Below are 23,514 nucleotides of genomic sequence, written 5' to 3' on the forward strand. Positions count from 1 at the left end.
GGGGAGAGGTGTTGGGGGGAGAGGGAGGTGTAGAGGGGGGAGGGGGGTGTGGGGGGGAGAGAAGAGAGGGGGTGTGTGAGGGGGTGAGTGAGGGGGAAGAGTGAGGAGGGGAGAGAGTGAGGGGGGAGAGTGTGAGGTGGGCAGAGTGAGGTTGGAGTGTGATGGGGTGGGGGAAGAGTGAGAGGAGTGAGGGAGAGTGAGAGGAGTGAGGGGGTGGGGGGAGAGTGACGGGGTGGGGGGAGAGTGATGGGGTGGGGGGGAAAGTGAGGGGGGGAGAGTGATGGGGTGGGGGGGAAAGTGAGGGGGGGAGAGTGACGGGGTGGGGGGGAAAATGAGGGGGTGGGGGGGCAGAGGGGGCAGTGAGTGTGGGGTGTGGAAGAGGAGAGGTGGGAGGGGGAGGGAGAGTAAGGGGGGGTGGTGGGAGGGAGTGGGGGGGTGGGAGTGAGGGTGGAGGGAGTACGGGGGGAGTGAGGGGGGAGAGTGCGGTGTGTGGAAGGGGGTGAGTGGGGGGTAGGACATGGGGAGAGGGTGGGGGGAGGGGGTTGGAGGGGGTAGTGGGGGTGAGGGAAGGGGGAGTGGGGGAGGGGGGAGTGGGGAGTGGAGGGGGAGGGATATTGGGAAAGGGTGAGGGAGAGGATTGAGGGGGAGAGGAGGTGGGAGCAGGTGGGTAGCGGAGGGGGAGGAGGTGGGGAGGGGAGGGGGAGGAGGGTGAGAGAGGGGAGGAGTGTGAGAGGGAGAATAATGGGGTAGGAAAAGGAGAGCGGTGTGTGAGGGATGGAGGGAAGGTGGCAGGGGAGGGGAGGAGGGGTTTTGGAAAAGAGGATGATGACGAAGGTGTGTAGAGAGTGGGTCACATTGAGATCAAAAAGGAGATGGTATTTTGGGTCTTGAGAAAACCATTCGATAAGTCCCCAGAGTCTTATGGTATCTACCCCAGAATATTGAGAGAGATTAGGGAGGAAAATGCTAGGGCCTTGAGAGAAATCTTTGTATCCTCATTGGCGACAGGTGAGGTCCCAGGGGACTGGAGAATAGCAAATGTTATTCCTTTGTTTCAGAAGGGTTACAAGAATAATCCAGGAAATTACTGGCCAGTGAGCTTTACGTCAGTGATAGGGAAATTATTGGCAAGCGTTCGCTGAGATATGATATCCAATTTGGAAATAAGTGGACGTATTAGTGAGAGGCCACATGGTTTTGTGAAGGGGCGATTGTGTCTCACTTACTTGATCGAGGTTTTTGAGGCAGTGACAACGATGATTGCAGGTAGGGCAGAAGATGTTGTCTACATGGACCTTTGACAAGGTCCTTGATGGCAGACAGGATCAGAGCTGAGCTGGCAAGATGGACACAGAACTGGCTCGGCCATGGAAGACAGAGGATAGCAGTGGAAGGGTGCTCTTCTTAATGGAGGCTCTAACTAGTGGTGTTATGCAGGGATCAGTGCTGGGACCTTTGCTGTTCGTACAGTAGTATATATCGATGATTTGGAGGAAAATGTAACTGGTCTGACTAGTAAGTTTGCGGACGACACAAGGTTGGGGAATTGTGCATAATGATGAGGACTGACAGAGGATACAGCAGGATTTAGATCGGTTGGAGACTTGGGCGGAGTAATGGCAGATGGAGTTTAATCTGGACAAATGTGAGGTAATGCATTTTAGAAGGTCTAATACAGATAGGAAATATTCAGTAAATGACAGAACCCTAAAGAGTATTAACAGGCAGAGGACATGAGTGTACAGGTCCACAGGTCACTGAAAGTGCAACGCAGGTGGGGAAGGTAGTTAAGAAAAGCATGCTTGCCTTCATTGGCCGGGCGAAGTCATGCTGCAGCTGTATAGAACCATAGGTAGGCCACACTTGGAGTATAGTGTTCAATTCTGGTCGCCACACTACCAGAAGGATGAGGAGGCTTTGGAGAGGGTACAGAAGAGGTTTACCAGGATGTTGCTTGGTGTGGAGGACATTGTCTATGAGTCACGTTCCTGAGAGAATGAAGGATAAGTATGGGAAGTTTTGGAATCCTTGGATAACGAGGGATATTGTGAACCTCATCAAAAAGAAAAAGGAGATTTTTGTACCGTCTAGAAGGGTGGGGACAGTCGAACGCCTTGAGGAATATAAAGAAAGTAGGAAGGTACTGAAGCGGGAAATTCGGACGGCTAGGAGGGGTCCTTGGCAAGTAGGATTAAGGTAAATCCCAAAGCTTTTTATTCATATGTAAAAAGCAAGAGGGCGGTCAGGGAAAGGATTGGACCTCTTAAGGACAGTGGTAGGGGGGGGGGAGAATCTATATGTTGAGCCAGAGGAAATTGGTGAGGTACTAAATGAATACTTTGCTTCAGTGTTCACTAAAGAAAGGAACTTTGTGGAAGTTGATTTTTGGGTAGGGTGTGTGGACAATCTAGATCATGTTAACATCGAAAAGGAGGAGGTATTGGGGCTATTAAAAGATATTGAGGTAGATAAGTCTCCTGATCCAGATGGGATTTATCCCAGAATACTGAGGGAAGCAAGGGAGGACATTGCTGGGGCCTTGACTGACATCTTTGTATCCTCATTGGCTACAGGTGAGATCCCAGAGGACTGGAGAATAGCTATTGTGGTACCGCTGTTTAAGAAAGGTAGCACGGATAATCCTGGAAACTATAGGCCAGTGAGCCTCACGTCGGTAGTAGGTAAATTATTGGAGTGAATTCTCAGGGAAAGGATTTATACCTATTTGGAAACAAATGGACTCATAAGTCAAAGACAGGATGGTTTTGCAAAGGGGAGGTCATGCCTCACTAACTTGACCGAGTTTTTTGAGGAGGTGACAAAGATGATTGATGAGAGGAGGGCGATGGATGTTGTTTACATGGATTTCAGTAAAGCTTTTGACAAGGTGCCTCATGTCAGACTGGTACAAAAGGTGAAGTCACACGGGAGCAGAGGTGAGCTGGTAAGATGGATATAGAACTGGCTCGGTCACAGAAGGCAAAGGGTAGCAGTAGAAGGGTGTTTTTCTGAATGGAAGGTTGTGACTAGTGGTGTTTCACAGGGATCTGTGCTCGGGCCTCTGTGGTTTGTGGCGTGCATAAATGATTTGGAGGAAAATGTAGCCGGTCTGATTAGTAAGTTTGTGGATGGCACCAAGGTTATAGAATAGAATAGAACAGTACAGCACAGAACAGGCCCTTCGGGCCTCGATGTTGTGCCGAGCAATGCTCACCCTACTCAAACCCACGTATCCACCATATACCCGTAACCCAACAACTCCCCCCCCCCCTTAACCTTACTATTAGGACACTACGGGCAATTTAGCACGGCCAATCCACCTAACCTGCACATCTTTGGACTGTGGGAGGAAACCGGAGCACCCGGAGGAAACCCACGCACACACGGGGAGGACGTGCAGACTCCACACAGACAGTGACCCAGCCGGGAATCGAACCTGGGACCCTGGAGCTGTGAAGCATTTATGCTAACCACCATGCTACCGTGCTGCCCGAGAGGCAGATAGTGGAGAGGCAGATAGTGTTGAGGATTGTCAGAGGATACAGCAGGATATAGATAGGTTGGAGACTTGGGCGGACAAATAGAACATAGAACAGTACAGCACAGAACAGGCCCTTCGGCCCTCAATGTTGTGCCGAGCCATGATCACCCTACTCAAACCCACGTATCCACCCTATACCCGTAACCCAACAACCCCCCCTTAACCTTACTTTTTGTAGGACACTACGGGCAATTTAGCATGGCCAATCCACCTAACCCGCACATCTTTGGACTGTGGGAGGAAACCGGAGCACCCGGAGGAAACCCACGCACACACGGGGAGGACATGCAGACTCCACACAGACAGTGACCCAGCCGGGAATCGAACCTGGGACCCTGGAGCTGTGAAGCATTTATGCTAACCACCATGCTACCCTGCTGCCCCTTGTGAGGTAATGCATTTTGGTAGGTCTAACATAGAGGGGAAATATACCGTAAATGGCAAAAATCTTTGGAACATAGAAAGTCAGAGAGATCTGAGCGTGCAGGTCCACAGATCTTTGAAGGTGGCAACACAAGTGGACAAGATAGTCAAGAAAGCATACGGAATGCTTGCCTTCATTGGACAGTAAGAAGTCTTACAACACCAGGTTAAAGTCCAACAGGTTTGTTTCAAACACGAGCTTTCGGAGCACGGCTCCTTCTTCATTGGACAGGGCATTGAGTATAAATACTGGCAAGTCATGCTATAGTTGTGTAGAACCTTGGTACGGCCACACTTGGAATATTGCGCACAATTCTGGTCGCCACACTACCAGAAGGATGGGGAGGCTTTGGAGAGCGTGCAGAGGAGGTTTACCAGGATGTTGCCTGGTCTGGAGGGTGTTAGCTATGTGGAGAGGCTGAATAGACTTGGACTGTTTTCATTAGAAAGGCGGAGGTTGAGGGGTGACCTGATAGAGGTCAACAAGATTATGAGGAGCATGGATAGAGTGAATGGGCAGGCACTCTTTCCCAGGGTGGAAGGGTCAGTCACCAGGGGACATAGGTTTAAGGTCTGTGGGCAAAGTTTAGATGTGCGAGGCAGACCTTTTACGCAGAGGGTGGTGAGTGCCTGGAACGCATTGCCAGGGGAGGTTGTGGAAGCAGATACATTAACCGCATTTTGACAACCATGAACAGGATGGGTATAGACGGATTCAGCACAAGGAAGTGCTGAGGGTTTTGGCAAAGGTTGGTATCATGACCGGGCCTGTTCCTGTGCTGTTCTTTGTTCTTTGAGAGATTGGATAAACTCACTGGAACGATCGAGGTTGAGGGGCGGACCTGATAGAAGTCTACAAGATTAAGAGTGGCATGGACAGAGTGGATAGTCAGAAGCTTTTTCCCAGGGTGGAAGAGTCAATTACTAGGGGGCATAGGTTAAAAGTGGCAAGGGGCAAGGTTCAGAGGAGATGTGCGAGGGAAGGTTTTTACACAGAGGGTAGTGGGTGCCTGGAATTTGCTGCCAGAGGAGATGTTGGAAGCAGAGACGATTGTGATGTTTAAGGGGCATCTTGACAAATACACAAATAGGATGGGAATAGAGGGATACGGACCAGGAAGTGTGGAAGGTTTTCAGTTAGACGGGCAACATGGTCAGCGCAGGCTTGGAGGGCCAAAAGGCCTGTTGTTTGTACTTTGAGGGGAGGGGCAGGAGGGAGGAGAGCGAGGAAGGCGGGGAACTAGGTGCTGGGGCAGATGGAGGGGGAGGGGCTAGGAAGTGTAGGAGGGGCCGGGGGTCACTGGGTACATGTAGCGTTGACTGGAAGGTGTGTATCTCTGAACTGTCGCTGTTCCCCACATGGGAAAATGCTGTTGTCCGTATATTTTTGATGCTGTGTCTGATGCATGTGGATCCTTCATGGATTGTGTCTCCTCATCTTCACCCAGTAATCACCGGAACAGCGATGTGAAGTTCTCCTTGTGTATCATTGGAATTCAGGCTCTCGCTGAACAGAACCAATGGGAGCAGGTCTTGGGCTGGGTCCTAGAAATCTATGAGATCCCTGAGAAAATACCTGCCAAAATCCTCCAGATCTGGTGAGTTTAATCATCATTAATCTCACACAGACATTGTCACAAATGGACATTAACTGTGTGAAATGTTTGTGACTAATTTTCGGAAGCTCAGATGTTGATCACTGGCTGTTAATTGGGGGCAGTGAGGACCAGCGGTGAAAAAGGGAAATGCTGAGATTCAGTCAGGGATCCACCCACCCGTTTGAACCATGTGCCAAGAGAATGATGGAGTCCCACAACAGTGTGAGAGGGAGCTTTACTCTGTACCTAACCCCGTGCTGTCCCTGTCCTGGGAGTGTTTGATGGGGACAGTGTAAGGGAGCTTACTCTGTACCTAACCGCGCTGTATCTGTCCTGGGAGTGTTTGATGGCGACAGTGTGGAGGGAGCTTTATTCTGTATCTAACCCTGTGCTGTACCTGTCCTGGGAGTGTTTGATGGGACAGTGTAGAGGGAGCCTAACTCTGATCTAACCCCCGTGTCCTGTACCTGTCCTGGAGTGTCTGATGGACAGTGTAGAGGGAGCTTCACTCTGTATCTAACCCCGTGCTGTACCTGTCCTGGGAGTGTTTGATGGGACAGTGTAGAGGGAGCTTCACTCTGTATCTAACCCCCTGCTGTACCTGTCCTGGGAGTGTTTGATGGGACAGTGTAGAGGGAGCTTTACTCTGTATCTAACCCCGTGCTGTACCTGTCCTGGGAGTGTCTGATGGGACAGTGTAGAGGGAGCTTCACTCTGTATCTAACCCCGTGCTGTACCTGTCCTGGGAGTGTTTGATGGGACAGTGTGGAGGGAGCTTTACTCTGTATCTAACCCCGTGCTGTACCTATCCTGGGAGTGTCTAGTGGGGACAGTGTTTCCATAGAATCCCTACAGGGCTAAATGAAGCCATTCGGCCCTTGAGTTGGCACCAACCCTCTGAAAGGACACTACATAGGCTCACTGACCGTCCTATCCCTGTAACACCACCTAACCTGCACGTCTTTGGGAGGAAACCGGAGCACCCGGAGGAACCCCACGCAGACACGGGGAGAACTTGCAAACTCCACACAGTCACCCGAGGTTGGAATTGAAGCCAGGACATGGGAGCTGTGAGGCAGCAGTGCTAACCACTGTGTCGCCCCCAACCCCGTACCTAGCCTATGCTGTATGTGCCCTGTCCTGTTGTTATCTTTGAAGTGTGATGCAGCATGTTCTGTTATTCTGTCAATAAAGCAGGTGATCAGGTTCTGTTTTTTTTAGTTTAAAAATGTTTTTTTTCCAATTAAATGGCAATTCAGTGTGGCCAATCCACCTACCCTGCACATCTTTGGGTTGTGAGGGTGAAACCCACGCAGACACGGGGAGAATGTGCAAACTCCACACAGACAGTAACCCGGGGCTGGGATCGGACCCGGGTCCTCAGCGCCGTAGGCAGCAGTGCTAACCACTGCGCCACCGTGCCACCCCCCTGGACTTCACCTTTTAAGTTTAATTTAGATGGCTACAACTTTAATATCAGAAACAAGGACACTCATCTCTTCATCTCTCTTTTCCCATTTATTACCCCTTACCCTCCCTCTCTGAGTGTAATTTTGTGAATGTTTGGGTAGAGGCGGGATAGTAAAAGGAGCGAGTTATTAATCAGCTGGCCATTATTCTATTAGAAGTACTGCATGTCTTATCTCTATTTTTGTTATAAACAAACAGTTGTTGTGTTTCACTTACTAATCTGTAAGTCATTGGAGCAGTCAAGGGCCAACGATCTCAGAAACTTTAAACAAATTATTGGTAAATTAACTTATTTTGGGGCTACGGGGTCTGTGGGCCTGGAATCGACCACGCACTAACCCAGGATGTCGTTACACTGTGAAGATGTCAGGAGCTGAGTGACCCTTGCGGAACCCAACCTGAGCATCAGTGAGCAGGACAGGGCAAATGATTGACAGATGCAGTATAATTTCGAGAATTTCCCAGCAAAAACGAGACGGCAAACTATTATCTGAATGACGTGCAGGTACAGCAGGCGGTAAAGAAGGCAAATTCTATGTTGGCCTTCGTAGCGAGAGGATTCGAGTACAGGAGCTGGGATGCAGCAACGTTTTACCAGACTGATTCCTGGGATGGTGGGACTGACATATGAGGAGAGATTGAATCACGGTAGCACAGTGGTTGGCACTGTGGCTTCACAGCTCCAGGGTCCCAGGTTCGATTCCCGGCTTGGGTCTGTGTGGAGTCTGCACGTTCTCCCCGTGTCTGCGTGGGTTTCCTCCGGGTGCTCCGGTTTCCTCCCACAAGTGCTGAAGACGTGCAGGTTAGGTAATTTGGACATTCTGAATTCTCTCTCAGTATGCCCAAACATCCACTAAAGGGCCACACTAAATTGCCCCTCAATTGGAAATAATAATTGGGTACTCTAAATTTATTTTTAAAAAGGTTGAAGTCCATCTTAAAGAAATAGGCAAATCTTTGTCCATGTTCAAAATTAGCAGAATAACAGAAACTAAAAGGAAAACAAGGGACTGACAGGAATTAACAGGCGGATCCTTACAACAGCCTTGGTTCAAACATGGGCAAAAGAGCTGAACTCCAGAGGTGAGGTGCGAGTGACTGCCCTTAACATCAAGGCAACATTTAACCGTGTATGGTATCAAGGAGATCTAGCTAAACTGGAGTCAATGGGAATCAGGGGGAAAACTGTCCGCTGGTTGGAGTCATACCTGGAGCAAAGGAAGGTCAGTCATTTCAATCCCAGGACTGAGGGAAAAAAAAAGAAAAAGAAAAGAAAAATCGCTTATTGTCACAAGTCGGCTTCAAATGAAGTTACTGTGAAAAGCCCCTAGTCGCCACATTCCGGCGCCTGTTCGGGGAGGCTGTTACGGGAATCGAACCGTGCTGCTGGCTTGCCTTGGTCTGCTTTCAAAGCCAGCGATTAGCCCAGTGAGCTAAACAGCCCCTGAGTTCCTCAGGGTAGTGACCTAGGCCCAACCATCAGCTTCTTCATCAGTTCCAACATATGGTCAGAAGTGGGGATGTTTGCAGAAAACTGTACAATGTTCAGCACCATTCGTGACTCCCAGATATTGAAGCAGTTCATGTCCAAATGCAGCAAGACCTGGACAATATCCAGGCTTGGGCTGACAAGTGGCAAGCAACATTCGCACCACACAAATGCCAGGCAATCACCATCTCCTACAAGAAAGAATCTAACCATCGCCCCTGGCCGTTCAATGGTATTACCATCGCTGAATCCCCACAATCAACATCCTGAGGGTTACCATTGATCAGAAACTGAACTGGACTAGCCACATTAATACTGTGGCTACCAGGGCTGGTCAAAGACTAGGGATCCTACGGCAAGTAACTCACCACTTGACCCCTCAAAGCCTGTCCACCATCTACAAGGCACAGGTCAGGAGTGCAATAGAATACGGTAGCATTGTGGATAGCGCAATTGCTTCACAGCTCCAGGGTCCCATGTTCGATTCCGGCTTGGGTCACTGTCTGTGCGGAATCTGCACATCCTCCCCGTGTGTGCGTGGGTTTCCTCCGGGTGCTCCGGTTTCCTCCCACAGTCCAAAGATGTGCAGGTTGGATGGATTGGCCATGATAAATTGCCCTCAGTGTCCTAAATTGCCCTTAGTGTTGGGTGGATGCGGATAGGATGGAGGTGTTGACCTCGGGTAGGGTACTCTTTCCAAGAGTCGGTGCAGACTCGATGGGCCGAGTGGCCTCCTTCTGCATTGTAAATTCTATGATAATATTCATCATTTGCCTGGGTAAGTGCAGCTCCAACAACACTCGACACCATCCAGGACAAAGCAGCCCACTTGATTTCTACCTCTTCCACAAACATTTAAACCCTCCATCACCGATGAACAGTGGCAGCTGTGTGTACCATCTACAAGATGCCCTGCAGTAACTCACCAAGGTTCCTCAGGCAGCACCTTCCATACCCATGACCACTACCATCTAGAAAGCCAAGAGCAGCAGATATCTGGGAACCCCAGCACCTGGAGGGTCCCCTCCAAGTCAATCTCTACAGGGACTGCAGTGGTTCAAGAAGGCAGCTCACCACCACCTTCTGAAGGGCAATTAGGGATGGGCAATAAATCCTGGCCTAACCAGCGCCGCCCACATCCCATAAATGAATTTTTAAAAATGTTCTTATGGTTGTGAATTCTTGAGGAAGTCACTGATGAAAATGTCCTTAGCCTCAGAAATGAGCAACATTGGACGCTGATGATGTGTGTTTGTGTGTTTACCAGCATTGCTTTGTACAGCAAGGTTGGGATGATGTGTGTTTGTGTGTTTACCAGCATTGCTTTGTACAGCAAGGTTGGGATGATGTGTGTTTACCAGCATCGCTTTGTACAGCAAGGTTGGGATGATGTGTGTTTACCAGCATTGCTTTGTACAGCAAGGTTGAGATGAAATGAAATGAAAATCGCTTATTGTCACGAGTAGGCTTCAGCTGAAGTTACTGTGAAAAGCCCCTAGTCGCCACATTCCAGCGCCTGTTCGGGGAGGCTGATATGGGAATCGAACCATGCTGCTGGCCTGCTTGGTCTGCTTTCAAAGCCAGCGATTTAGCCCTGTGCTAAATGTGTGTTGTTTGTGTGTTTACCAGCATCGCTTTGTACAGCAAGGTTGGCGAACCAGGCCGGATACAGCAAACAGTTGGTACTTGGCTAAGGTTCTGGAGCAGTCCGAGTTCCCTCGGCGGTGGTCCAGAGCTGGTGTTGGAGATGTACCTGCTGCACGTGTTGCTACCACTTGGACTTTTCGCAGAAGCGGAAGAGACCATCCAGGACACAGCGTTGTTGACGGACCATCAGAGGAGAACAGTGCTACAAGTCATCGAGAATAAGAGGTCCCAGCAGCTGGAGCAAGCGTCAGTGGACAGCAGGAGCCACACCCCAGCAGACCGCAGCCAGCACAGGCATCCAGGTAACAGTGTTTGCACACAGCTTCCCTCCCCTACCCTGTGTAACTGTGTCTCCCTCACCCAGCAGCTGCTGGTCGTCTGCAGGACTGTTTTAAGCCATTTCTCTGAACTGACAAGTGTGCTAACAACCCTCCATACTGTCTGCATGAGTTAGAAGTCAGCAGAATAATGAACTAAGGAGGAAATGGATGAACAGTATGCAAAGCCAATCCTGCTGTTGTCCAGGATGGGACAGAATGAAGTGGTTCACACATCAGCAGTATGTTGCTCACACTGCATCATCCATTAACACTCTGCTAACAATAGAAACAAATGGACTCCTGTAAACACACTTTGTTATGGGTTAACAACTTCAGAAAATAATAATTATCAAGGTCACAAACAATACCTTGATTGACTGTGAATTCCTCCCCCAATACCACTCCATAGAACACTAACAGCCGCATAGGCCATTTGGCCCATCAAGTCTCCACTGAAAGACCCTCTGAAAGAGCATCTAAATTAGGCCCATTCACCCATGCTATCCTTGTAACCCCACACATTGATCATGGTCAATTCACCTAACCTGCACATCTTTGGACTGTGGGAGGAAACCGGAGCACCCGGAGGAAACCCACGGAGACACGAGAATGTGCAAACTCCGCACAGTCACCCAAGGCCAGAATTGAACCCGGATCCCTGGCACTGTGATGCAATAGTGCTAACCACTGTGCCACCCTGCCACCCCTCCAGCTGCCCTTCCTTGCTTCCACTTCTCTATTCAGTCATCGCCATCGACTCACCTTCAGTGGCTTCTCTTCCCCTTCCTTCACCATCAAATCTGCAGTGCATTAAAGACCTTTCTGTTCCTCGATTATATTATCCAAAAGCACAATCTCAGTTGCCTCATGTACACTGGTGACATCCAGCCTTCTCTAAACTCCCCCACTGCCTCTCATTTGCCAAGTTGCTTGACTGATGTCCAGCCCTGCTTGAGCCCAAACTTTCTCCAATTAAATGTCAGTCTTCATCCTCAGTCCCCACCAGGAACTCTGTTTCTCAGTCACCAACTCAATCTCTGTCCTTGGCAACTGCCTTAGACTGAACCAGACCCTTTGTAACCTTAATTTCATACTTGACAATGAGATGTGCTTCCAACCACACACCCAGCACCATTTTCCAGCTCTGTGATATTACCCAGCTCCCTCGGCCTCACCTGCTGCAGTCCTTACCTATCCCTCTGTTAGCTTGAGAATTGATCCAAACACACTCCTGGACAGTTTTAACTCAGTTGGGTTTTAGAAGAATAATGGAAGCTCGTGATGCCGTCTAACATTCCTCTGTTTTTCTGTCTGCAGCACCCAACTCGCTGTTCAAGGTTATTCAGCAAGTCCTGACCTTGTCCTGTAGCTGCCTGCATTCGGTGTCTCTTCGCAAGTTATTTTTGGCTGTGTGTTTAGCCTATCTACTGATTGTCAGGCTGGACCCTGGTGAGTGTGTTTCACTAGTTGATATTTTCCCCTTTCTCCTAACTTCTTTCTCCAAAGATGTGGAGGTAGATTCTTCCCTGAGCGCTGACAATGCTGTTCTCAGAACAGTCAGTAAGAGTTGATTCATCTAACGGTTAGATTCTAACCACTGATGAGTCACAGACGTCGACAGTACAGAAAAGGCCCTTCAGTCCATTGTGTCTGTGATGGGCCGAACCAGGGAATTATAGACCAGTAAGCCTGACGTCGGTACTTGGGAAATTTCTGGAATCCATTACCAAAAATTGTATAGCAAAATACTTGGAGAACAATGGCAGATCGGACAGAGTCAACATGGATTCATTTATTTATTTAAAATTTAGAGTACCCAATTCATTTTTTTCAATTAAGGGGCAATTTAGCGTGGCCAATCTACCCTGCACATCTTTGGGCTGTGGGGGTGAAACCCACGCAAACACAGGGAGAATGTGCAAACTCCACACGGACAGTGACCCAGAGCCGGGATCGAACCTGGGACCTCGGCGCCGTGAGGCAGCAGGGCTAACCCACTGCGCCACCGTGCTGCCCTGTCAACATGGATTTATGAAGGAGAAATCATTTTTCATAAATTTACTGGAATTTTTCGAGGATGTAAATTGTAAAATTGACGAGGGGGAGCCAGTCGATGTGGTTTATTTGGACTTTCAGAAGGCTTTCAACAAACTCCCACGTAAGCGACTAGCGTGTAAAATTAAAACACTTGGGATTAGGGATAGTATGTTGAGATGGATAGAAAACTGGTTGGCAGACAGGAAACAAAGAGTTTTTGTTTTGTGTGTCACAAAATGGCAGGTGGGAGAATCGCGGGAGTGCCGGGCGAATCACGCCACGCCGCCCTGGCACCCCCACGCGATTCTCCCACACCCCCCCCCCCCCCCCAAAACAGCGTGTCGCGTTTTGCGACAGGCCGCTCGGAGAATCGCCGCTCCGGTCGAGCGGTGATTCTCCGGCCCGGATGGGACGAGCGGCCTGCCGAATCCGACCGGTTCACGCCGGCGCCAACCACACCTGGTCGCTGCCGGTGTGAACATCGCGCAACCGCTGCGTGTGGGGCCTGTGGCTGGCGGAGGGCGGATCGAGCACCAGGGGCATGCTCAGGAGGGGTCTGGCCCGTGATCGGTGCCCACCGATCATTGGGCCGGCGTCTCTGAAAGACGCACTCTTTTCCCTCCGCCGCCCCACAAGATCAATCCGCCATGTCTTGCAGGGCAGCGGAGGGGAAGACGGCAACCGCGCATGCACGGGTGATGTCATTTAGGCGCCGCCGGCCGCGTCATTCAGGCTGCACCGCTTTGACGCAAGCGTCAAGGCCCGGTGCGCGAGATTGACGCGCTGCCGCTCCTAGCCCCCTGGGGGAGAGGAGCGGCCTCCGACGCCGGAGTGAAACACTCCGGGTTTCACTCCGGCGTCGGCACTTTGTCTCCCTTTTGGAGAATTGCGCCCTAGGAATTAACATTTTTTTTTCCAAATTGGCAGTCAGTAACTAGTGGGGTACCGCAGGGATCGGTGCTGGGACCCCAGCTATTCACACTATATATTAATGATTTAGATGAAGGAACAAAATGTAATAACTTCAAATTTGCAGGTGACACAAAGTTGAGTGTGAGGGTGAGCTGTGAGGAGGATGCAGAGATCCTTCAGTGTGATTTGGACAAATTCAATGAGTGGGCAAATAAATGGCAGATATATTATAATGTGGGAAAATGTGAGGTTACCCACTTTGGTAGCAAAAAGAAGAAGGCAGATTATTATCTGGATGATCATAAATTAGGAGAGGGGGATGTGAAACTAGACCTGGTTTGCTACCACAGAAAGCAGTTGAGGCCAAAACATTTTCAAGAAGCAGTTTGGTATCGCACTCAGGCGAAGGGGATCAAAGGATATGGGGGGAGAGCGGGATTAGGCTATACAAGGAACAAAGAAAAGTACAGCACAGGAACTGTGCCGACCATGATGCCCGTCTGAATTAAAATCTTCTATACTTGCAGGATCTGTATCCCCTATTCCCATCCTATTCATGTATTTGTCAAGATGCCCCTTAAATGTCACTAACGTCCCTGCTTCCACCACCTCCTCCAGCAGCGAGTTCCAGGCACCCACTACCCTCTGTGTAAAAAAAACTTGCCTCGTACATCTCCTCTAAACCTTGCCCCTCGCACCTTAAACCTATGCCCCCTAGAATTGACCCCTCTACTCTGGCCTCTGGCTATCCTCTCTGTCTATGCCCCTCATAATTTTGTAGATATCTATCAGGTCGCCCCTCAACCTTCGTCGTTCCAGTGAGAAAAAAACGAGTTTATTCAACCGCTCCTCATAGCTAATGCCCTCCATACCAGGCAACAGCCTGGCCAATCTCTTCTGCACCCTCTCTAAAGCCTCCATATCCTTCTTGACTATCTTCTCCGCCTGTGTTGCCCCTTTCAGTGACCTGTGGACCTGTACACCTAGATCTCTCTGACTTTCAATACTCTTGAGGGTTCTATCATTCACTGTATATTCCCTACCTGCATTAGATCTTCCAAAATGCATTACCTCACATTTGTCCAGATTAAACACCATTTGCAATTTCTCCGCCCAAGTCGCCAAACGATCTTAATCCTACTGTATCCTCTGACAGTCCTCATCGCTATCTGCAATTCCACCAACCTTTGTGTGGTCTTAAAACCTACTAATTAGGCCAGTTACATTTTTCCTCCAAATCATTTATATATACTACGAACAGCAAAGGTCCCAGCACTGATCCCTGAGGAACACCACTAGTCACAGCCCTCCAATCAGAAAAGCATCCTTCCATTGCTACTCTCTGCCTTCTATGACCTAGCCAGTTCTGTATCCATCTTGCCAGCTCACCCATGATCCCGTGTGACTTCATCTTTTGTCCCAGTCTGCCATGAGGAACCTTGTCAAAGGCCTTACTGAATCAATGTAGACAACATCCACTGCCCTACCCTCCTCAATCATCTTCGTCACTTCCTCAAAAAACTCAATCAAGTTAGTGAGACACGACCGACCGTTCCTTCACAAATCCATGTTGCTACCCTTCTTAAACAAATGAACATTTGCTATTCTCCAGTCCTCCGGGATCTCACCTGTTGCCAATGAGGAAACAAAGATTTCTGTCAAGGCCCCAGCAATTTCCTCCTTTGCCTCCCTCAGTATTCTGGGGTAGATACCATTAGACAAAGAACAATACAGCGCAGGAACAGGCCCTTTGGTCCTCCAAGTCGGTAGCGGTCATGATACCAACCTTGGCCAAAACCCTCAGCACTTCCTTGTGCCGTATCCCTCTATACCCATCCTATCCATGTGTTTGTCAAGATGCCCTTTGAACTCCGTTAATGTGTCTGCTTCCACAACCTCTACAATCTCCCCATGAAACGTGTTCCAGGTACTCGCCACCCTCTGTGTACAAAGCCTGCCTTGCATATCTCGCTCCACGGACCTTGAAACTATGGCCCCTGGTGACTGACCCCTCCACCCTGGGAATCCACTCTATCCATGCCCCTCATAATCTTGTTGACCTCTATCAGGTCACCCCTCAACCTCCGTCTTCCTAATGAAACAGTCCGAGTCTATTCAGCCTCTCCACATAGCCAACACCCTCCACGCCAGGCAACATCCTGGTAACCTTCCTCTGCACCCTCTCCAGAGCCTCCCCATCCTTCTGGTAGTGTGGCGACCAGAATTGTGCACAATATTCCAAGTGCGGCCTTACCAAGGTTCTGTACAACTGTAGCATGACTTGCCAGTTTTTATACTTGATGCCCGGTCCAATGAAGGCAAGCATTCCGTATGCTTTCTTGACTACATCATCCATTTATCTACCTTAAAGTTTTTCAAGACCCAAACTATCTACACACCCTTCCCCAGACTCATCATCTGCCAAGCCATTCTCTTCGGTCAATACTGATGCAAAGTACTCATTTAATACCTCACCCATTTCCTCTGGCTCCACACATAGATTCCCTCCCCTGAACTTGAATAGCCTAACCCTTTCCCTGGCCACCCTCTTGCTCTTGATATATGTATAAAAAGCCTTAGGATTTACCTTAATCCTGTTTGCCAATTACTTTTCATGACCCCTTTTAGCCCTCCTGACTCCTTGCTTAATTTCCTATCTATTTTCCCTATATTCCTCACTGGCTTCATCTGTTCCCAGATTCTAGCCCTCACAATTTCTTTATTTTTCTTTTGGACTAGGCTCACAATATCCCTCGTTATCCAAGGTTCCGAAAACTTGCCATACTTATCCTTCTTCCTCACAGGAACATGCTGGTCCTAAATTCCTATCAACTGACATTTGAAAGCCTTCCACATGTCGGATGTTGATTTACCCTCAAACATCCGCCCCCAAACTAGATTCTTCAGTTCCTGCCTAATATTGTTATAATTAGCCTTCCCTAAATTAGCACCTTTATCCAACAGTGCCTACTCTAATCTACAAAATTATGAGAGGCATAGACAGGGTGGATAGTCAGGCTTTTCCCAAGGGTGAAAGTGTCAATAACAAGGTTGCACAGGTTCAAGGTGAGAGGGAGACAGTTTATGGGAGATGTGCGGAGTAAGTTTTTCATGCAGAGAGTGGTGGGTGCCTGGAACGCTCTGCCAGAGGATGTGGTGGAAGCAGGTACATTAGCAACATTTAAGAGGCATCTGGATGGGTACATGAATAGGGAGGAACGAGTGATACGGACAGAGTAAGGCAGAAGGTTTTGTTTTGTTAGGGCATCATGGCCGGCACAGGCTTGGAGGGCCGAAAGGTCAGTTCCTGTGCTGTACTTTTCTTTGTTCTGTGTTATCTTAAAACTTACTGAATTATGGTCACTATTCCTGAAATGCTCCCCTACTGAAGCTTCAACCACCTGGCCGGGCTCATTCCCCAATACCAGGTCCAATTCGGCCCCTTCCCTAGTTGGACTATTTACATATTGTTTCAAGAAGCCCTCCTGGATACACCTTACAAATTCTGCCTCACCCACGCCCCGAGCACTAAATGAGTCCCAGTCAATATAGGGGAAGTTAAAATTACCCACCACAACAACTCTATTGCTTTGACACCTTTCCAAAATCTGCCCACAGATCTGCTCCTCTATCTCCCGCTGGTTGTTGGGAGGCCTGTAGTAAACCCCCAACATTGTGACTGCACCCTCCCTATTCCTGAGCTCTACCCATACTACCTCGCTGCATGAACCCTCCGAGGTGTCCTCCCGCAGTACAGCTGTGATATTCTCCTTAACTAGTAGCGCAACCCCCCCCTTTTTACATCCCCCTCTATCCCTCCTGAAACATCTAAATCCTGGAATGTTTAGCTGCCAATCCTGTCCCTCTGTAATGACGATGTTGGACTGGTGTACGACACCAAGGTTCCGGATCCTCGGTGCTTCCCAGGGTCCTGCCGTTCATCCCTTGCCTTCTTTGTCCTGCTCAAGTGCATCACCTCACACTTAACCAGATAAAATTCCATTTGCCACTGACCAGCCCATCTATATCCTCTATTAACCAAAGGTTGTCCTCCTCAGTATTTACCACCCCACAAATTTTTGTACCATGTGGGAACTTACTGATCAACCCTCCTACATTCGTATCTAAATCATTTATATAAACCACAAACAGTAAGGGCCCCAACACTGATACCTGCGGGTCCCCATTGGACACAGGCTTCCAGTCAGAAAAACATTCCTTGACCATCACCCTCTGCCTTTTGCTACTCATCCAATCCTGAACCTAATTTTCCAAATTTCCTTGGACCACATAAGGTTTTAACTTCGCTATCCTTATCAAAAACCTTGCTGAAGTCCAAGGGCGTCACATGCATTTCCTTTATCTACACACCTGGTCAACTCTTCGAAAAACTCAATCAAGTTATTCAGACGCAACCTTCCCTTAACAAACCCACGCTGACTGTTCTTGATTAACCCCTGTCTCTCCAAATTCAGATTAATTCTGTTCCTCAGGATTGCTTCCAATAATTTTCCCACCACTGAGGTTACACTTTCTGACCTGTAGTTTCCTCGTTTATTCCTTCCTCCCTTCTTCAATAATGGCACCTGTCCCAAGTGTTCTGGGAAGCAAGAAATGAAATTGCAGAGCCGTTGGCAATGATCTTTTCGTCCTCGCTGTCAACAGGGGTGGTACCAGAGGATTGGAGAGTGGCGAATGTCGTGCTCCTGTTCAAAAAAGGGAATAGGGATAACCCTGGGAATTACAGGCCAGTTAGTCTTACTTCGGTGGTAGGCAAAGTAATGGAAAGGGTACTGAGGGATAGGATTTCTGAGCATCTGGAAAGACACTGCTTGATTAGGGATAGTCAGCACGGATTTGTGAGGGGTAGGTCTTGCCTTACAAGTCTTATTGACTTCTTTGAGGAGGTGACCAAGCATGTGGATGAAGGTAAAGCAGTGGATGTAGTGTACATGGATTTTAGTAAGGCATTTGATAAGGTTCCCCATGGTAGGCTTATGCAGAAAGTAAGGAGGCATGGGATAGTGGGAAATTTGGCCAGTTGGATAACAAACTGGCTAACCGATAGAAGACAGAGAGTGGTGGTGGATGGCAAATATTCAGCCTGGAGCCCAGTTATCAGTGGCGTACCACAGGGATCAGTTCTGGGTCCTCTGCTGTTTGTGATTTTCATTAACGACTTGGATGAGGGAGTTGAAGGGTGGGTCAGTAAATTTGCAGATGATACGAAGATTGGTGGAGTTGTGGATAGTGAGGAGGGCTGTTGTCGGCTTCAAAGAGACATAGATAGAATGCAGAGCTGGGCTGAGAAGTGGCAGATGGAGTTTAACCCTGACAAGTGTGAGGTTGTCCATTTTGGAAGGACAAATATGAATGCGGAATACAGGGTTAATGGTAGGGTTCTTGGCAATGTGGAGGAGCAGAGAGATCTTGGGGTCTGTGTTCATAGATCTTTGAAAGTTGCCACTCAAGTGGATAGAGCTGTGAAGAAGGCCTATGGTGTGCTAGCGTTCATTAGCAGAGGGATTGAATTTAAGAGCCGTGAGGTGGTGATGCAGCTGTACAAAACCTTGGTCAGGCCACATTTGGAGTACTGTGTGCAGTTCTGGTCACCTCATTTTAGGAAGGATGTGGAAGCTTTGGAAAAGGTGCAAAGGAGATTTACCAGGATGTTGCCTGGAATGGAGAGTAGGTCATACGAGGAAAGGTTGAGGGTGCTCAGCCTTTTCTCATTAGAACGGAGAAGGATGAGGGGCGACTTGATAGAGGTTTATAAGATGATCAGGGCAATAGATAGAGTAGACAGTCAGAGATGGAACACACCATTACAAGGGGACATAAATTTAAGATAAATGGTGGAAGATATAGAGGGGATGTCAGAGGTAGGTTCTTTACCCAGAGAGTAGTGGGGGCATGGATGCACTGCCTGTGGAAGTAGTTGAGTTGGAAAAGTTAGGGACCTTCAAGCGGCTATTGGATATGTACATGGATTAGGGTAGAATAATGGAGTGTAGGTTAACTTCTTAAGAGCAGCACGGTAGCATTGTGGATAGCACAATTGCTTCACAGCTCCAGGGTCCCAAGTTCGATTTCGACTTGGGTCGCTGTCTGTGTGGAGTCTGCACATCCTCCCCGTGACTGCGTGGGTTTCCTCCGGGTACTCCGGTTTCCTCCCACAGTCCAAAGATGTGCAGGTTGGGTGGATTGGCCATGAAAAATTGTCCAAAATTCTATGAGTAACCTAGGACAAAAGTTCGGCGCAACATCGTGGGCCGAAGGGCCTGTTCTGTGCTGTATTTCTCTATCTCTAAGTATCTGTCCATCCTGACAATGTCCTCAGGGACTTGAGGTTGTTTTCGTTAGAGAGGAGAAGGCTGAGAGGTGACTTAATAGAGACATATAAGATAGTCAGAGGGTTAGATAGGGTGGACAGTGAGAGTCTCTTTCCTCGGATGGTGATGACCAACACGAGGTGATATAGCTTTAAATTGAGGGGTGGTAGATATAGGACAGATGTCAGAGGCAGTTTCTTTACTCAAAGAGTAGTAGGGGTGTGGAACGCCCTGCCTGCAACAGTAGTAGACTCGCCAACTTTAAGGGCATTTAAGTGGTCACTGGATAGACATATGGATGAAAATGGAATAGTGTAGGTCAGATAGGCTTCAGATGGTTTCACAGGTCGGCGCAACATCGAGGGCTGAAGGGCCCGTACTGCGCTGTAATGTTCTATGTTCTAATGTTGCATCTGGGATTGGTTGCTGATCACGTGAAGAATCATTGCAGCTGACTGACACCCAATGTTTACTGTCAAACTGCAGTTCCTCTCCTGCTAAGTTAGATGTTTAGTTTGATTTTTTAATCAAATGCTTCTCCACATCATGATTTTTAAATGGCTTGGATAACGAGCCCTTAGTTTCACAGACCTCTCCACTCCATAAGGCAAGTGACACTAAAGCTTACTCAGCACATAATCAGTGCTCTAGACATGGTAACTTCAAACAGAGCTGCAACAATTCGAGGACATTGTCACAATTTTTAAAAAATAAATTTAGAGTACCCAATTAATTTCTTTTCCAATTAAGGGGCAATTTTAGCCTGGCCAATCCACCTAACCTGCACATCTTTGGGTTGTGAGGGTGAAACCCACGCAGACATGGTGAGAATGTGCAAACTCCACACGGACAGTGACCCAGGGCCGGGATTGAACCTGGGTCCTCAGCGCCGTGAGGCAACTGCGTCCGTGCCGCCCCGGACATTGTCAGAATTGAACAGAATTGTTGCAGGGTTACCAATCTTCGTTTGGTGAGGATTAGTTTAGAGGAGACTTGGCGAAACTACTACAGCCTGAGTACGAAAACCGAGATATGAATGTTGGATTAAATTGGGTTGTGGGGAAATGCCAGAGACTCTGGGCTTTGTGAGGTGTCAAGAGGCAAGTACAGAGAGAAAGTAAATACCTTCTCAAATTGAAAAGTAAAAGTAGGGTTAAAAAAAACCTAAGGCACGTTGTAACATTCAAGGCTCTGGGCCATTGCTTGCAAATGGGATTGGGTAAGCATGTGTAGGATCTATGTGTCTATTTGTATACCTGTAACGCCGTACCATCCACCAAATAACAGCTATTCAACACTGGCTTGTTGGGTTAAAAGCAATTTGCTACTTTTATTTTGTCAACGTCTAGTGTCTATTGGTAATCTTCAATTTTCAAGTTCCGACTAGCCCTGCAGCAAGCTAGTCAGAATGACTGTCTTTCGCAAATACAGATCGTTCAATACAAAATACAATAACAGCTCAAAGTAATTTCTTCAAATCAAGATACACAGTACAAAAAGACTGCGCAGTTTAAAATGGAATAAAGTAGCGGTTTTGCAAAGCAAGCAAATAGGTTTCAGAGGACAGGTTGAATTGATTCCAGAATGGCTTTCCCATTCCCGATACCTGAACTTTTAAGGAGATTACCATCTTAAAAGTCTCGTCCTTTTTACAGCTGTGATTGGTTTTAACTAATCTATAATTAATTAAATTTGGCCAAAGTGGCTGCCTGTCAAATTAAGAGATAAAAGATTTCTGTATTTTTCCATAGTGAAACACATTTCCCACAAGAAATTATCACTCTGAGCTGACCAGCCGTTACCATCGAAACGGAACTGGGATTTCATCCCAGTTCTTTGTGAGACAGCGGGTCTATTCGCAGCATGACCTTGTGCAGACTCTTAATAGTCTGCAAAAATGTGCTTATCAGATCAATTCACAAGCACTCAGCTTTTCTTACTGTCGTGGTTAATATAGGACTTTAAATTTTAGTTAATATGATCTCTCCAAATAATTTCTTCTTTTAACCCTTTTTACCTATAATACAAGGTTGGTTTCTATATCAGCAGGTCAGGTGTTTTTCATGTTTCGGTGTAAACTTGATGGGCCTAAGAGCCCATTCTGTGCTGTATTATTCTGTGACTCCGTTTCTGTGACATCAGAAAGTTCTTTAGAGTGACCAACACATAGATGAACTCTTGTATAGAAAGTCACCATTTGGTCCATCAGATCTTTCAAAGACTTACTCAATCTGTTCCACCCCACTGCTCTTTCCCTACTACCCGACAGTTTCTCCTTTTCAAGTCATTATCCAGTTGCCTTTTGGGGATAAGTTGAATCTGCTTTTCCCATCCTCCACATGGAGGCCTTCTCTTCACTTCCAATCTTACCAATCTTCAGTTTCACAGCCAATCTGATCAGTACAATTGACTGCTTATCGATTTCTCAATGGCCTTACTTGTTTCTATTACTGTCTTTATCTAAAGCCTCTCCGGCAGCAATATCCTGTCTCTCCAACTTCCGGAACGTCATCAGTCAGATGTGGAAGAACATATTTACTTCCTACAGCAAGGCAAGAATTGACAAGTGAGAATTGGTGTGTCCTGTTTGAGGTCTCTGTCCACCTGGATGAAGCTCTTAACCATCTTAATCAACGGATGAAGTCCTGGAACCAGAGAAAATTCATTATGACCAGCTCCGGCTAACCATTCTGTACATTATCAAGTCTCTCCGTGTCACAGCCTCGGTAAGGGGGCAGATTAGAGAAATGTTACCGTTTTGCTTGACATTCTCCGGCAATAACTCCTCCCCACAATGCACCAGCCTGTGGTTAGGGGAGTGATCATGCCCGTTCTTCTATTGCTGCTGTTAGTTTAGCCTGGGTGTGGGATCTTGCTGCTCAGTATATCAGAGTGTTGTCCTGTAAGTGGATTGCGAGGGTAGTGTGTCTATTAGAATCAAGATTTCCAGTGAAGTTGACTCTGGCATTGCTCAAGCATTATGGAAGGAATCAAAATGGGTGCGGGTTTATTTATAATCTGTAGAAAAATGACAATTAAAATTTCACTTAAACTTGACATTTGTTGTGACTTTGTTGGTTGAGGGTTATGTTTCCTGGGCAGTCTCTACCTGTTGATGGTAAACGGGGCACTGGCCAACACTGAGCTGAAAGGCATGGTGGGAAAGATGGCCACCATTGAGCCATATGGCATCATGGGAGAAGAAGTCAATGACTATCTTTAAAGAAAGCTGCAGCTCCTTGCAAAATGGATTTCGTGAGAACCAGGGACAAACATCACTGATAACACCCTTGTTTTTGGAACATGGAGGAGAGGATCTGATGACGTCCAGTATAACGTCGAAGTTTATTGAATGTGAAGGATAAGCTCCAATGGCGTTTGAAGCTTGAAGGATTGTTTAATTGATGCCGTATGCAATACAGTTCCACCGACATTTAACCAACGATAATCTGGGATCCACTATCGTATGTGTAAACCTGACTTCCAGGCGCAGGTCCCTCAGTGGGAACTTGGCCAATGGGAAGAATTATTTGATTCAAGTCATGAGTCTTGAGATTATATAACTGTTTAGAACATAGAACATTACAGCGCAGTACAGGCCCTTCGGCCCTCGATGTTGCGCCGACCTGTGAAACCATCTGAAGCCTATCTGACCTACACTATTCCATTTTCATCCATATGTCTATCCAGTGACCACTTAAATGCCCTTAAAGTTGGCGAGTCTACTACTGTTGCAGGCAGGGCG

At 47.8% G+C, this 23,514-nt stretch overlaps 1 protein-coding gene across 1 annotated transcript; it reads left to right on the top strand.

Moving 5' to 3' along the window:
- Window positions 1–5,298: 5,298 nt before the first annotated feature.
- On the top strand, window positions 5,299–22,826 carry pex26 (peroxisomal biogenesis factor 26). Its single transcript, XM_038781049.1, has 4 exons — window positions 5,299–5,562; window positions 10,151–10,470; window positions 11,806–11,937; window positions 22,236–22,826. The coding sequence occupies exons 1-4, from the start codon at window positions 5,324–5,326 to the stop codon at window positions 22,337–22,339; spliced, it is 795 nt and encodes a 264-aa protein (XP_038636977.1). The 5' UTR covers window positions 5,299–5,323; the 3' UTR covers window positions 22,340–22,826.
- The last annotated feature ends 688 nt before the right edge of the window (window positions 22,827–23,514 follow it).

This window comes from Scyliorhinus canicula, chromosome 20 (assembly GCF_902713615.1).
Source record: "Scyliorhinus canicula chromosome 20, sScyCan1.1, whole genome shotgun sequence".
In the NCBI taxonomy this organism is placed as follows: Eukaryota; Metazoa; Chordata; class Chondrichthyes; order Carcharhiniformes; family Scyliorhinidae; genus Scyliorhinus; species Scyliorhinus canicula.